The sequence below is a fragment of the Euwallacea fornicatus genome, chromosome 16, assembly GCF_040115645.1.
Source record: "Euwallacea fornicatus isolate EFF26 chromosome 16, ASM4011564v1, whole genome shotgun sequence".
NCBI lineage: Eukaryota > Metazoa > Arthropoda > Insecta > Coleoptera > Curculionidae > Euwallacea > Euwallacea fornicatus.
The window spans coordinates 4,320,611-4,336,049 of NC_089556.1; the positions used below are offsets into that span (position 1 = coordinate 4,320,611).

At 34.3% G+C, this 15,439-nt stretch overlaps 3 protein-coding genes across 4 annotated transcripts; 2 read left to right on the forward strand and 1 right to left on the reverse strand.

Annotated features, from left to right (window-relative positions):
- Positions 1-694: 694 nt before the first annotated feature.
- LOC136344081 (uncharacterized) lies at positions 695-2,687 on the forward strand. 2 transcript variants are annotated; one of them, XM_066291173.1, is made up of 4 exons: positions 695-835; positions 1,153-1,326; positions 1,566-1,742; positions 2,305-2,687. In XM_066291173.1, the coding sequence occupies exons 1-4, from the start codon at positions 706-708 to the stop codon at positions 2,550-2,552; spliced, it is 729 nt and encodes a 242-aa protein (XP_066147270.1). In that variant the 5' UTR covers positions 695-705; the 3' UTR covers positions 2,553-2,687. The 2 variants fall into 2 exon arrangements, with proteins under 2 accessions (XP_066147270.1, XP_066147271.1); XM_066291174.1 differs by having other exon boundaries at positions 1,566-1,733.
- Positions 2,663-15,361, reverse strand: clos (closca). Its single transcript, XM_066291167.1, has 20 exons — positions 15,181-15,361; positions 14,960-15,112; positions 12,101-12,234; positions 11,213-11,409; positions 10,976-11,157; positions 10,652-10,926; positions 10,264-10,435; positions 10,039-10,211; positions 8,468-9,984; positions 7,250-8,058; positions 7,024-7,181; positions 5,788-6,031; positions 5,482-5,734; positions 4,717-4,900; positions 3,983-4,373; positions 3,561-3,922; positions 3,351-3,507; positions 3,208-3,304; positions 3,013-3,159; positions 2,663-2,954 (listed from the first exon to the last, which is right to left on the reverse strand). The coding sequence occupies exons 1-20, from the start codon at positions 15,311-15,313 to the stop codon at positions 2,792-2,794; spliced, it is 5,901 nt and encodes a 1,966-aa protein (XP_066147264.1). The 5' UTR covers positions 15,314-15,361; the 3' UTR covers positions 2,663-2,791.
- Positions 12,911-14,967, forward strand: LOC136344079 (RWD domain-containing protein 2A). Its single transcript, XM_066291171.1, has 4 exons — positions 12,911-13,540; positions 14,060-14,234; positions 14,286-14,451; positions 14,620-14,967. Exons 1-4 carry the CDS (start codon positions 13,204-13,206, stop codon positions 14,812-14,814), a joined length of 873 nt encoding a protein of 290 aa, XP_066147268.1. The 5' UTR covers positions 12,911-13,203; the 3' UTR covers positions 14,815-14,967.
- Positions 15,362-15,439: the final 78 nt, after the last annotated feature.

The window sequence follows — 15,439 nt, forward strand, 5'->3', positions numbered from 1 at the left end:
CATGTGAAATATTCAGCTGTAAAGAGTAAATGCTGCAAGATCGCTTCCACGATTTTACTCCTTGGATGACTCCTATTAAACTCCTTGAATGACTAAATCGGATCCGATACTATTCCACGAATAGTAAGTAAGTTTGTAACGTGATTCACGTCGTCCTATGTCTGAGAAACTGAAGAATTCGGATTAAAATTGTCGTTATAGTAATGACGACAGTTTACGTCACAACGCGGCCCGTCGAGGCATAAAGAGAACAAACAATACAAGAATTTGATACGCTTTAATTGGGATCATACAAACAAAAGTGGATACAAACAGCAAAGCCAATTAATTACGATGAAACACATTTTACAGTTTTCCTACCAGGGTTTTGATTACTGATAACAATTACTAAACGATTCTACTTTCACACGGATAAGTTTCCTATTACAATTCTTCTACTTCTTTATTGAAATGTATGCACCTTGAGAAACAGTACTGTAATCTATTATTTCAAAATGTATCATTTATTATTCGAGGTGGTGAATACGAAGAGCGTGTCACCGGTAGAACGGTGGCAAGTTTAATGAAGGCGAATACTCGACTTCAGATCGGATCTGATTTACCGTCGGTTTTCCCCCAAGAAATATTGGGATCCTCGGGTTTTGCTTCATAAAATGAATACTACGTCCGAGAACAGGTCATTTCACTTACTTCACTTACGGGTAGATGAGAGCTAAATCAGTGCGCCAAATGAACAGTACTAGTGCCTCAAAAATGAATACTACTAAGACGATTTTGGTGGTGTTGTTCATTGGTTTTTTCAATGCGGTTTATTGCTATAAAGTGAACGAGGCAGGTAGGTTAATTATACAATTGTTGTTTTAATTGAACTTAAGTAATTGCTATTTACAAGTTCGTTACTTTGTTGCCAAAATTTCAACTGAAAAATGAAAAATCCGGAGGAACTTCTCTCGTGCTCCAACTCCGAGTGGTAAAAGCTCGAATATTGATGTATTGGGAGTTGTAATCGAACTTGCATAATTTATTTCTTGTCTCATTCGCTGAAAATGACGACGTGAACGTTACTAAAAAGCACGCCTTTTAGGCTAGTTATCACTTTCCTCCTACTTTTACGATAACTAACAACAATAGCAAAATCCCATGCTTTTTCAGCTTTCGGTTTGTTCTTCCCCTTCTCAAATTACGTGCCAACACCGTCATCGACCCCAAGCCACAAGGACAACTTTGTTGAGCCATCCACTCAGGGCCCCCATAAAGGTCAATATACAACTGGTTTTAATGAAGAGTCAGTTAATTATCAATCCGGCGACGTGGAAACTTTTGACGGTATGGTACCAATAAACGAATAATTTTAATGCGTTTTTCGCAATATAACCCTGTTACATTAAAATAAGCTGGCCAGACATCCTTGATGAAGGACTTTTCATAGGACCATTTTGCCTTTCATTCGTACTTGTTTCATACGTAATTACACCTTTCCTACCCTACTTTTGGTCGCCTTTGAGTCTCATAATGATGAGACAGGAATTAGTAACTCTCACTCCAAGACGTTAATAATTTAATAGGTAAATTTGCTGTTCCATGGTCGGGGCATGAGCAAAAAGTCAAGAAGGAGAATTACGAAAATTCTCCCTACGATAGAAGCAGGGGATATGGCTACGAAGGGCCAGAGTATTCAGATTATGATTCTCAGGCGAACGGTTGCGATCACGATTTTGATGCTGGTGACGATGGTAAGTTAGGTATGTAGGGAAATAAATATCATATTATGTCTTGAAGTTCCTTAATACGCAAATGGTCCCTTAAAGAATTCAAATGTGTGATTTGGATGAGGATAAAATTGGTCTAGTTACTCTTATAAATATAGGCCTCAAAGCATGCCGGGAAGTAGATATGAAGCAGTGAATGTTTAAAAAAAAGGCGGAATTTACAGGGATTAAGGCAGATATGTCTAAACTGTACTATTTTGTATGGAAATCCCTAATTATGCGAACACGGCCATAAGTATATTAGTCGTTGATGTAATTTTTTTCCGAAACCTTATCATAATTTGTGATTTATTAAGTTTTATTTGTCAAGTTCCGTCTTAACTCTTCTTGTATGCGATCCACCTTTTTAACATGAACAAACTTAGTACTACAACAAAGCTAATAAAATTGGATGAATCAATAAGTCCAACATCCTCTTTCAATTTCTACTTGAACGCTCGATTCCTTTTGAGGACTTCCCATTAGCTTTTCGTATATTTATATTCATCCGTACAAAGTGTTTTCGTTTTTTGATACATGTGACCACTTTTTACAGAATATTATCCGTATTACCGCCATTACCCCCATTACCACCATCGTCCCTACGACAGCCAGTTCAACTTTGGAAATAGAAGACCGTCTACCAAGAAAGCCACCAATAGACCCACCACCGCCAAAGTGACCAATCGACCCACTGTAATCGTAACTGAAAGGCCTAGTAGTACTACGCCTGCGGTTCAAAGAAGCACCATCCCCCAAATCGACATTAGGATAGGAAACTTTAAAAAACGAAGTGCAGACTAAAATTTTTCTGATATTGTGGTTGACTAAATCCGGAATTGCTCAAAGTTCTTATGTGATTAATATAAGACTACCATAAGTTATTTTTTTGTACATAAATAAGAAGATAAAAATAAATTGATTCGAAATGCCTTAAAAGGATCGCTTATGATATATTTTAACAACCGAATTAAAACAATTATACAAATAGATTTGTAAATGGAGAAAACAACAATAACAAAACCCATACGACACATGGGCAATTATAGTTTCTTACTCTGCACTACTGCAGCCAAAACACTCGCAATCTCTTGATTGGCCTGCACTAGTCCCAAGAAGTGACCGTTAGCCATTACTCGCACTTTCGAGCTTACAGGCAAAGCGGAGCCTTTCAAAATTCGCCTAAATCCAGCAACCCCATCGTAGCTACAAAATGTCCTCTCTATGTTACCTAATTAAACAAATACAAACCCGAACTGGGTACCTGAAAATATTCAGTGGAGCGCTTCGTTTGGAGGATGGTATGATTAGGAGGGGCGCAAACGAATTGGGAGTGATCAGCTGCACCCCCAGGGGGTTTTCTATGGGAATGTATTGCCATCGAGCAAGTTTATTGCTTTCGGTGTACAATCTTCAAAAAGCAGTTGCAATTTTGTGATTTTTGTATAGTAGATTTTACCTGTGAATAGAAATCGAGCCGGATTTCACTGCAGACTCTTGCGATCTCACGGATAAAGCAACGTAGGGCAGGCCGTCAATAATTGCGCAAGAAACATCTAAAATTACTATAAACAAACATCTATAACTCTAGAAATAACGTACCGTTTATCTGTCCATTTTCAACAATAGTAGCCACCAAGGAAAACTCTAGTGATAGTCCAATTTTACTCTTGAACACTACAACTTGAGACTCATCCAAAACCATTCCTTTTATGACAGAAAATAAATAAACCGATCCAGAAATCTCTAATGCTGCTACCTGAAAGTTATCTCGAAATTAGCCCTTTCGTAATGCAAACAAAAAAGCTCTACCTTGAAAACTTCCACCATGGGAATTCGCTGCGCCCAATAGAACATGCTATGATTTGATTCTAAACAGTATATGTCTACTGAGGTTAAAGTATATCCAACGAAGACTAAGCAGGGTTGTTTTGTTTGAGGGTGCGAAAACGAAGTCAAAGACACTGTTCCATTGCGATAAAACTCTGCTACAATTTTAAAAGAAGTGGGGCTTTCAAGCCGCATTAATCGACCTGATTTGATTGGCTCTGAGACAGAAGATCTTCGATCGGCAAAGCTTTTATCTGGGCGTTCCATGTAAAGATAATCTTCATTTTCGAAAGATATCTGTTGCAGGAAATTTGGTTTTGGACCTAATAAATCCATCTTCTCACCTATAACCCCCAATTAAATTATTAAAGCATCTACCTACAAATTCCTATTTCAAACAGTACCAGCCAATACAAATGATTCTCTGTAAACATCCCACTCGAAAGATTTGAATACGTTCGATTGGTTTTCTAAGGAAAAACTCAAAATCCTGTACACATCATCTTTTCCTCTCAAACTGAAAACATCATAAGCATTTTCAATGCTTATAACTTCTTTATAATACTTGAATAAAACGCTCTGATCTTTAAGGGAGCGTTCCAAGATTTCCCCCATATTCAAGAGGTTGGCAAACTTGGCCTCCAAGCCTTCTAAATTGCGCAATTTGCTTACGTTTCTTATCAGATCAGTCATATTTACGTTATTATATAGATTGTCAATGATAAGATTGTCTATTGAAACGTTGCCTGAAAAAACTATGTCCGAATGTAGCACGGAATTTTGTTGTTTATATGCCTAAAAATACATAATTTTGTTTGCACCTTTTTGTCAAGAAATAAGTATATATAATGTTTCCTAAACATATAACTGAACTTTAAAGGGATATTCTTAAAAGTAGAATATGTAAAAGTTTCTATGAACATATACCCAGAATAGCTTTATTTCCGAAATACAACATGTATAAAAAAAAAACAATCCTTTTTCTAACATGTTTTTTTTTTTAACTTGGACACACGATATTACGAAATAAAATGATTTCTAACATACATTTATAGATATTTTTCTCTTATTTTCACCCAAAGAACAACCCACCTTTAAGTTGCTGCGCACGTTTAGTAAAGTCTCCGGATAAACTTACCTGATCTCGAATTAGTTCTTCAAAGGCGATTTCATTTATCAAGCCTTTAACATTCAGATTTATAATTTTAGTGGGTTCAGAGTCCCTGGTTATGAAAGTCTTTTTGCCCGTAATAGTTTGAGGGACATTGGTTAACATAACGCTTGAATTGGTGAATTCTCGGTTATTGAGTTTCTTTCTTACGCTGTAAAAATACTTTGTTAAAAATTAAACAGATAGGAACAAGTTTAGGTTAGTTGCAATTAATCTTTGAAAGAGAAAGACACCCTTATCCCTCGTGGAGGTTTGAGCTTACTGCGGGATAAATGTGGGGTATCCACATTTGGCAGAATAAATCGTTGAGGAAGATCGAATTCAATATCCAACGCTACAATTGCTAAACTCATCTGAGCATCATAAAAATTACATTTAAATAAAAGCACACTTTGATACTTTGCAAAAAGAGAAATGAAAGCTCAATAAACTGAATGAATAGGGTTAAAAGACGCTCAAAAAGCCTTCATTGAATTGATAAACAGGCTCAAAGTGGAGTGCATAGGTGCCCAGTACTGAAGAGCAAATCAACAGTAATCAAAAGACTGTTGAAAAAGTTGAGGAATGTGGGAAGAGCTGAGATGCACGTGAGACAATACCTGAGGCGCTGGAAGAGAGATTCTGAACATCCGAATGAAGAAAAGTGGTTTGAACAGTGGAAAGGGTCTAATCGTACCACATTCTTTCATTTGAGTTCTATACATAATTCATAACTATATTATACTTATTTACCTTAAATATCCATCGAAAGTGGCATTTTTAAACGCCTTCTTTCCCTTAACATTGAACCATCCATTCGTCAAAACCGCATTATTGAGCCAATCCACTACATCCACATCTTGAATTTTGATGTTGTCCGGTAGCCCCAAAGTCTCCACTTTAAGATTACTAAAGCTTTTGGCCCCAGTTACGATATTAAACTTGTCATAACGCATCACATCGCATGTTAAATTCAGGCCTCGCACCAAGACATCGTTATTTAAATCTACAAGGAAAATATAACGTTAAATTGGCATTCCAACAGTTACACATCTGTACCTTTAACTAGAACTTCCTCGAAATGAGGGGGAATTTCGAATGATTGTGAAACATTTTGAAGCAGAAGTAGTTTTAGTAAATCGTCTATTACGATCCCATTTAGTTTGGTAGTGGTGAGTTTTGGGGTTGTGATATTGGAGAAGGTCACGTTTTGAAAAGTGAAGCTTGCTGGGATGGTCTGAGGCTTTGATTTACTTAGGTAATTTTTTGACAATATATTGAGACGTACTGTGTCCACGAATTCCTAAAATTAAGCTTACAATATTGAAATCTTTTATAAGATCAGCATTCTGGTTACTGCCTCGAGGATCATTTTCGTAGTCTTCTAGATCAGTATACTAGCAATTTTACGCGGAAGATAGTTTATATACAAATCAAGGTATTGACCATAACTACACCTTTATTTTAATATTTCTATGTTGTATTGGCCTCTTGGTAAAGTTGCCAGAATTCTGATCTGTCGATTTTAAAGACAACGAATCAACATCTGTTCTCCAGATAAAGTTGTCATTAGCTAGATCTACAGAATAAAAAATCAGCATGAAAATATTTCAGGGATCAATAGTTATATCTCTAACAAATAATTAAAACATGCCAATAGATCCATGGCCAAAAATGCACCATTTTCGATATATTTATGCTACGCAGGCCTTAGGTTAAATTTTTGAAAATGCAAAACGTCAAAAGTCAAAACAAAATTATTAAAATGGCCAAAACTCAGCCTGTGTCCTAGCTGTAGCAGTGTCCTAGATTTCACTGACAAGACTTTCTTAATTTGCATCTATGCGTATTTTTATAAATTCTACTAAAACGATCAAAGATACGAAAATACTGTAAGAGCCTAAAAATCTAGAGAACTAAACTAAATAGGAATAAAAAATAGGAATTTAAATTTTATAATAAAATTCAGATAGGGTGTTTCAAAAAAAGATATAAAGTATAAATTAACAAGTGACCTGAAAAAACGTAAGACCATGTCTACCAACATTTTTAACATTTTGTAGTAGACTCTTAAAGAAAATAGGTTTATGAAATTTCAAAAGTTTAATTCAAGTGTTAATATTTAGTTACTATAAATACAAGAAAAAATGTGAAACTTTGTCCCTTCTATGTAAAAAAAATTGCTTTTTTGACTATGGATCTATTAGTATTTTTTTAATTATTTTGCAGAGTACTATCGTTCCCTGAAATCTCTTCATAATCACATGTTACATCCTACATGGGTTTGGTACATACTTTGACGAAAACAGAACTTCCGAATGTTGCATTCTTGACTATCAGACCTCCAGAAAGAGTCGCGGGCTGATCAACAAACCAGAGAGATTTTTTCAAATCCTGTACCAACAGGTTATCAATACTTTGAATTTTAGGGCCTTTTGTAAATATGACATCGCCTGAAATTTATTTAATTTAATTTAGTGCGTTTTAACCCCAATTTCACCGTTATTAATTAACTTATTACCTTCAATTCTCAGGCTCTTTAGCTCATCGCTGGGCATTAAATGCTTGCATAACTTGTCGAAATCAATTCCGCTGACCTTTTTGTTGATGCGTAAGCTGCCCTCCACATAGAGCATGTCTTTGAATTCTTTATCTTTAATGGGGATTACTTTATTTAAGGAATGCAACACTACATTCTCGAGATCTAAATTCTCAATATTTCCTTTGAGTTTTATACTTCTTTCAACAACAACATCATCTTGAAACACTGCCTTATCAAATGAATGATCTTCATCGGTTTTAACGCTCTCCTTCTCTAGGTAGGTCAAATTTTGACCATTGATATGATCATCCGTTATGAAAACATCACCAAGAACTTCAATTTGATCGTACTGCATATCAGGGATTACGAGAATGTCTTCATTTGGTGTTAGGCCCATTAAACTGTCAAAATCCTCTTTTGAAATGTTGTTAAAATTTTTCGCAAATTTAATATCATTAATACTAATATTTTTCAACAAATCAAGGCTACTATTAATGGTTATTTGGCCATTTATTACATCCTGAAGAAGTGAAAGGATTTCAGAACTTTCAGGAGGAATTATCAAATTTTCCACATGCAATTCAGTAAAACTTTTTTCACCAAAAACTGTGAACAAGGGTGAGTTGTGTGTTTTCACTAAATTACTTATTATATCAGAGATGTTTCGACGATTTATTAGACCGACTAAGGTCAATGAAGAAGCATTCAGTGTATTTAAAGTCAGACTCCCATTGATGATTAAAGTCTCCTCGGCAGAAGCTCTTTCAACATTATTGCTACTGCGTATCCTGTAAGATGAAAATAATTACTTTATAATTAATTTAAACACAAATATTCTCTATAAATGATGTTTTGAATTTTGAAACCATGGCCAAAAAAATGATCCTCCTGAAGGTTTCGCCATATCTGCGGTGGACATTATCTAAGAAAATGTGCACTAATTTCAATATGTGAATGAAATCTTTTTGTTGTTTGGAACCACATACTATAAATCTGGTGGATGATTCAGTTGCCGACTTAGTTTTCGTCGAGAAACATGGGAAACCACTTAGCCAAACACCTCACTACCTGCCATAACGTCTATCACAGATATAGATAAACCGTCAGGAAGAAATTTCCCCGGATTACTGCGCAAAAACTCAAAAATTTTATAACATAATTTGACTGGCCATGAAAATCTACTGACGCAAATCCTACCCGTTCAATGCCACGATTTTCTCAGCTTCCAACAGTCCTGAGATTTCTTGATCTCCATTAATTCTCAAAACGCTCTCAAGTTGCTTCACATTAACTTTGTTGATTTCAGACATGTTTACACGTCCTCCTAAGTATAAATTGCCTAAAAACGTCTTTTCTCCCGAAATAAATTGAGAAGAATTCGCTGAAATTTGCAACCAATTTGCAGGATTCATGTGATTAATCTGACTGACTTTTAGGCCATCCAAATTCAAGGTTTCCAGGAATGTTAGGTGTAATGGGATTTCTCCTTCTGTGAGTTTAAGGCCTCGCTCCAAAACATCCACAAAGCTCCTTTGAGTATTATTAAAATGTCGTAAATTTCTAGCTTTTAGCCTGGATAAAACTTGGACATTTCCGTTTAACGTTACATCGCCTTTAAAACTGTGATTCTGATTATCCAAAATCAATGGATTAAATTGCTGTAGATTTTCTTCGTTTATTGCATTTTGTCGGTATATCAGGTCATTAATGAACAAGTTCTCAAATCGTTTTTTGCTGGGCACATATTGGACTTTCGGTGAGTCGGTTAAAAGGATTGGCAATTCACCATCTTTAGTGACTGTAATATTGTTTAATGAATGCTCTACTTGCAAGTTATTCACATATAAATCAGCTAAGAAATTAACATCTTGGTTAATTGAATACGATGCATTCGAATTTATTAAAATGAAATCTGAAGGCACCTTCTTGCCTCCTAAAGTTCCCCCTAGGTTGAAGTCTGTAACATTTAATTTTCTAACTATGAAAGGTTCTTCCAGCACTTGATCTCCTGCTTTTTTCAAAGATTTTTCGGCTAACACTGGGAGATACACATTGTTTATCAACCCGCCAATTTTCAGGTGATTCACATTTAAATGCTTAATATGTGAAATTTCCTCTTTAAAGCTAGGTGGTTTCGGTGTAAAATTGGCGGTCAAGTGATCCAGTATTAGTTCATTAAAACGCACATTTCCCTCAAAGGTTTGATCTCCCTCAGAAAGCAATACAAAGTCTTGCGATATTTGTATTTTGGTATTAATTCTTTCTTTAACGTTTAGTTCACCACTAAAAGTGGCATTTCCATGAATAGTCAGGTTTTCCAAGGTTAAATCTGATGATACATTAATGTAATCTTCTAAAGGCTTATTGTTCATTTGGAATAAGGAAATGTTAGTAATCTCTATGCACTCGCACTCCATTAAACCTTTATATATATTAAATCCCTCAATGATATTCACGACGTTATCTAATAAGCTATCAATCGGGAGTTCATTGAAAGACTCCGTATTAATGGAGTCGACAGATAAAGTGTCTTTAAAAATAACTTCACTGGCCTTAATATTGTGGCCTATAATCAAATTTTCAAGTCGCATTAAAGCTTGTTCTAGAGCGAAAAAATTAAAGTTGTTTGGAGTTTCTAGAGTAAGACGAGTAACGTTATTTTGAGTTAGAGATGCTGATGTCTGACTTTGAGGTTCTTGGGCGAGAGAAATTTCCTAAAATCTCTCTATGGAGCTGCAATTTAAAATTACAATAAATTCTCTAACTACCTCATTTATATCCCCTCTAAGAGACTCTCTTGCAATGACGGCGTCATTAATTGGCGACAATGTTTTCAGCGTATTTTCACACCATAAAAGAATCTCTGTATGTACCTCTCTTAGGGCGTTTGTTGAGGTAAAATTAACTAAATATATTTGATGGGAAATATCGCTAATAATAACTAAAACCAAAGTTTTTACTGCTAAATGACTAAATCAAGGGCAACGTAATACTTAAAACTTGCTTTCCATTAAAATTAAATGTATGTAATGCCTTCACATTTTGCATCTTTATATCAATACCATTTGAAGCAATTTCACTCTCGGAAAAATGCCATCCATCATATTGAAATCCTTCAATCCCATTTTCAGTTAGGGCCATCAATGCGGCATTGCCATGAAAATCCTGAAAAAATCGGGTATAATACACCAGGTGCTCCCTACATACAGTGTCACTTTTAGGGAATATTTCTAAATACTGGGCGTCACTCTTCTTGTGTAATTTTCGTAATTATTTCTAATATAGTGCAACTGAAAATACAAACTTTGGACCTGAACAAACCAAATCTGTACAATTCAAAAGTTGCGCCGTATATTTAGGAAACGCCTAAATTGAATTAACCTGTATTGGTTGCCAAAGCACGGCATTTGTTCTTATAGTTTGAAATGGTATAAAATAACTATCTTCATATTTGTAGATAATAGAACTATAATTATAATTGCTGTCGCGAAATTTTGCCAGTGACTGCGCCACTACTAAAAAATAGTGATCTTCTCCATGTAATTGCGAGGCAAAATATTTAATGTCACTACAGCCCTCAGTCAACAGTCTTTGGTAAATTTCAAACATCCCAGAATGGGGATTAAATCTCAATATTGGTGAATATGACTTTTCATCTGAAACATTAAGAATTACTAAGGTATATTTTTTTAACTTTATTCATACTTTGATATTGACCATCATTAACGACCCCCAGGTAATGAGATCCGTGTATATTGAAAGGGACAGTCTTTTTTACATCTGCAAGCGTTATATTCTGTACATGATCAAAGTGTCTTCCTAACCATTGATAGATCTGTACAACCGCCACCTGCGTTATAGATAAAAATGGCGAATTGTCTTGCTCCCTTTCGAAAACACGTTTTTTATTAATTAAACATGAAATGGGAGAATGCAAATTACCACAAAACGACATGTTTTGGTCTAATGGCTCTGATTTTCTGAATTTCATTTAGTGTGTGATTGTGAAAAATGTATTCAAAGACATGAATAAAGTTAGCATCTCCTAAAACAATCAAACTTGAACTGCTTAGGGTTGCAGTGGCTATGTTGGTAGAATATTTCTGGTTGGTTCTGGGGATTCTTTGTAATGAACTTTCCTGAAAAAAAAATCCATTGGATATGATTGTTAACTTCCCTTCAGGTTAAACATGTTGATGCAATTTCAAACAATAACGCAACACTGAGCATGTTCTTTAATATACTGATTCAATGTTGTATCATGCAGACACAAGGGCTTGTTAAGTAAAAAACTAGTCGAGCGTGATAATTACTAGTCTTTGTCACAGGATAAATCCCGCGATGTAAAAAAAGGCTAAGGTGTGTCTGTTGTAGTTACAAATCTCGCACAAAACGTTTATCGTTGTAGTCACGTAAAAAGGTGATATATGGTTTTTATCATTTTTTGCAGAGGATTAAAATAGAGAAGAAAATCCTGGTATTTCCACATGACGAATAAAGTCGGGTTCCTCAAGAAATAGCGAAATTTTAAGACTATGCGCTCGGCCCTGCTGTCAGAACAATACAATATAATAATTATCGCAAGCGTAAAAGGGTAAACACTATTCAGACGCTCGCTATCAACTTGAAGTATGAAAAAAGTATTAACGAAGTCTTTGTTGTATTTCTGGATGTACCTTACGCATAGGATGGTATTAGTTTCTTGAGTAGAGGAAGGCATCAACTTAATGTCGAAGTCTAGACAATATGATGAATTGCGCTCTAAGTGTTTTATAATATACATAAAATTACACGCACTAAATAAGATTTTGAAACTTTAGAAGTCCTTACATGAGGGTGATATTCGTAGATTGATAGGTAGCCGCCATTTTCGAGAACTGCTACAAGTGAAGTCTCTTTTCTGTCTTTAATGAATCGTATATCCTGGGAAGTTTCAGCTGGAATGCGTTCCAAAGGAAATATATCTAAGAATGGTAAAACAGCATTATAATGTGTTTATCTTATGGACATCTTAAACCAGTTTAATGCATTATAAAAATTTGGTTTGTCAGTTTAATTACTAAACATGTCAGTAAAAAATAAAATTAATAAGTAGTTAAAAAAATTCAAATTACAAATATATTATAAAGAAATTGGCTTGTACGCTATGCATTATTTATACTCTAACTAATCTGATGGCTGCTAAATGACCAATGAAATTTACCAGTATGTGTCACGTGCACAAATTCAACCATTCTCTAGTCATTTGTCATTGGCAAACGAATATAATTATATTCAAATTATCAACGTTTTGAATGTCGCTAAATTGTATTATTCTCAAAAAAAAGTTTCAATAAATCATAAATGAATCAATTAACTTAAATTAATGAATAAAAATCAGACTCAATACATTGCATAAGACATAATTATGAGACCAATTTTTAAATGCATATTTAACTCATTGACCTTTAGTCCTTAATTTTTTTTTAATACCTCTCAAAAAGATCATTTATAAAATAAACGTGGCAGCATGGCTCGTCTATTAATATTAAGATACGTCAAGAACAGACATTTCCTTCGAATTTCATAAAACAGAAAAAGATAGAAACAGCGCTTTCATGTTTGGAAACAAAGATTTTTTTAATCATTATTGCGTGAACAAACACTACATGTGGAGGTGAAGGCCTTTCCGCATTAAAAGGCTGAAGAAAACAAACACATTCAAATCTATAGACAGGTTGCGTAAATTATTTGCCAAGCCTGTCGATTTAGGAATGTCTACAGCCAGGAATAAAATATAAAAATAAACTGGTTTTAAACAATTTTTGACTTTAAACTAAACCAGTTACAATGAGAATATGCAGTCTATTCTCACATTTATGAGATAACGTTTATCGCTGTTTCAAATTGGTAAAAAAAAGTAAACAACTCACTGTAATGAAATATTATTTGCTATGAGTGACCAAAATGAAGAAACCAGGGGTAAAAACGTGCGAGAAAATATGCAAGTCCAGCTGGATGAATTGGAAAGCCTGCAGGCCATGTTCTACAATCCTGGAGAAGTTAAGTTACAAGATATAGAAGTGTTTAATCTCATCCAAGACTATGTTTGTGGGAAAACCATGTCAGTGCCTCCACGCTTGGCATTTACTGTTAATGTGCCAATTGATAACAGCAAATTTGAAATGTGTATCAGTCTTTGTTATGAATATCCATTTGTGGAACCCGAAATAGTTGTGGGGAACTGTTTATTAAATCGGAAACAGCATGTGGAGCTGAACAAGAAAATTGGTAAATGTAACTGCAACATATTGTTCTATAAAGTGATGCAACTACTTAAACAGTTAACTCAAACATATACAAGAATTAAATAAAATCCCTATTTGTGATTTATGGGTCACTGTCTCTATACTTTTTCATCTCCATTGAGGGCTTCTCATTCTCAGCACCATGTCTGGATAAGAGTTCAATAAGGTATTAGATGGTAGATAGTAAGATCTATTATCCTTCATATGAAATATATAGAAAAGGGGCATTTCTGTGAAATATATGAGCAAATATGACTCAAATTTGACTGTTGCTTTTCATGTCAGTATATCGACAGGTCCAAAAGTGATAGTAATTTTGGAATTAGTAAGCTCTTAATTTCATATAAAATACATATTAGCCTATTAAATTTTATTATTCATTATATAGAAATTTTTTCTGTTATCACCCATATAATGACTAGACAACTTTCAAAAACTCAAGTCAACCCACTTCAGATAATAAAGAATTTTATTTTTTAATTCTTGTAAAAATTTTCTCCAGGAGAGTTTCTAAGAGGACTACCAAAAGGAGAACCATGCATATTCACTGTAATTTCCTGGCTTCAGGATAATGCTTTAGATTATTACAAACAAGAGAAACCAAAAATTACCCCAGAGAAATGCCAAGAGGTGGAAGAGCAAGTTAGATATTGGATATATTCCCACCACATTTATAGGTATTTTCTCTTGCATTTTGCCTAAACACAACTGGAAGGTTAATGTTGTAGCAAGACTAAACGCAAGGCCCTTATAGACCTGGCAAAGGAGCTGAAGATTAGTGGTTTTGTTATGCCAGGAAAACCTGGGGTAATATGTGTAGAAGGAGACGCCAGAGATGTCATTGAATGGTGGCAGACTGTAAAGAGTATGAACTGGAAAAAGATATTTTGCAAGGTAATGTTATAGTACTACATTGTGTGCTTATTTATTATTAGATAACTACTACTTAGTTGGGTATTTAACAGATGCTTCATTGATAATCATAGGTACTTTCACATAATTGTTTTAATTATTGATACATGACTTGGTTTTTCTTATAAATATGTGAAAATCAAATTTTAGATTACTGAAAGCAATAAAGAGGATCTAAAAGGGACTAATTTTTTAAAGTTCCACGGTTTTACAGAGCAAGTGTTTGAAAATCGTGGCCCAAAATTCAATCACATGGACATGGGAGAGTTTTACAAATATCTTGAAAAGCACAACCTGGGATATATTTTTAAAGACATATTTGGAGTTGAAATTAAAACTCCATAACATGGTCATTTGGCGCATACTTAACATACTCAAAATTTTCCTTTATATAATATTGGCTTTAAGAAGTGTAAACATTTAATAGGTAATCTATTGAATGTTACATATTTTTGTATACATAAATGTAGCTACTAATAATTATACTTACTAATTGAAGCTAATTTCTTTTCAATTCCCTCGACCTTCAGGCTTCGTTTGACCCTGGAAATGTGTTGTGAGGGAGAAAGTAACTGGATGAATATCTCAATTTTTTCATCAATAAAACTCTTAGATTTTTGCGATAGAGATTCATATTGAAGACCTTTAAATTGTTAATTTATCATTAATCATATTTCATAGCAAATTTCTCTAGTTGGAGGAAAATTTTACCTTCTAGTTCAGGATCCGCACGTATACTTTCAAAAAGAGAGTACTTCAGCACAGTATTTTCATTTTCAGGTATATCTGAGAAAGCGCAAATTGCTACATTAAAAATTAAACATATTACTGTTAAAAGCCACATGGTCGTATATAAGCAAATGTACAAGAAATAGAAAGACGAACATAAAAATGATAAATATTTTTTTATTTGTTAAAGTGGAATAGTTTAACAAGGTCAACTGAAAAAATTAGCAAAGTTGTTAAAAAA

Coding starts and splice junctions, on each gene's coding strand:
- LOC136344079 (XM_066291171.1), top strand. CDS start 13,204: ATGAGTGACCAAAATGAAGAAACCAGGGGTAAAAACGTGCGAGAAAAT. Junction 13,541..14,059: donor GGAGCTGAACAAGAAAATTG/GTAAATGTAACT, acceptor AATTTTCTCCAG/GAGAGTTTCTAAGAGGACTA. Junction 14,452..14,619: donor GGAAAAAGATATTTTGCAAG/GTAATGTTATAG, acceptor ATCAAATTTTAG/ATTACTGAAAGCAATAAAGA.
- LOC136344081 (XM_066291173.1), top strand. CDS start 706: ATGAGAGCTAAATCAGTGCGCCAAATGAACAGTACTAGTGCCTCAAAA. Junction 836..1,152: donor CTATAAAGTGAACGAGGCAG/GTAGGTTAATTA, acceptor ATGCTTTTTCAG/CTTTCGGTTTGTTCTTCCCC. Junction 1,743..2,304: donor TGGTGACGATGGTAAGTTAG/GTATGTAGGGAA, acceptor CACTTTTTACAG/AATATTATCCGTATTACCGC.
- clos (XM_066291167.1), bottom strand. CDS start 15,313: ATGTGGCTTTTAACAGTAATATGTTTAATTTTTAATGTAGCAATTTGC. Junction 12,235..14,959: donor AAAGAAATTAGCTTCAATTA/GTAAGTATAATT, acceptor TACCATTCTTAG/ATATATTTCCTTTGGAACGC. Junction 11,158..11,212: donor CCAAAACATGTCGTTTTGTG/GTAATTTGCATT, acceptor TGTTTTCGAAAG/GGAGCAAGACAATTCGCCAT.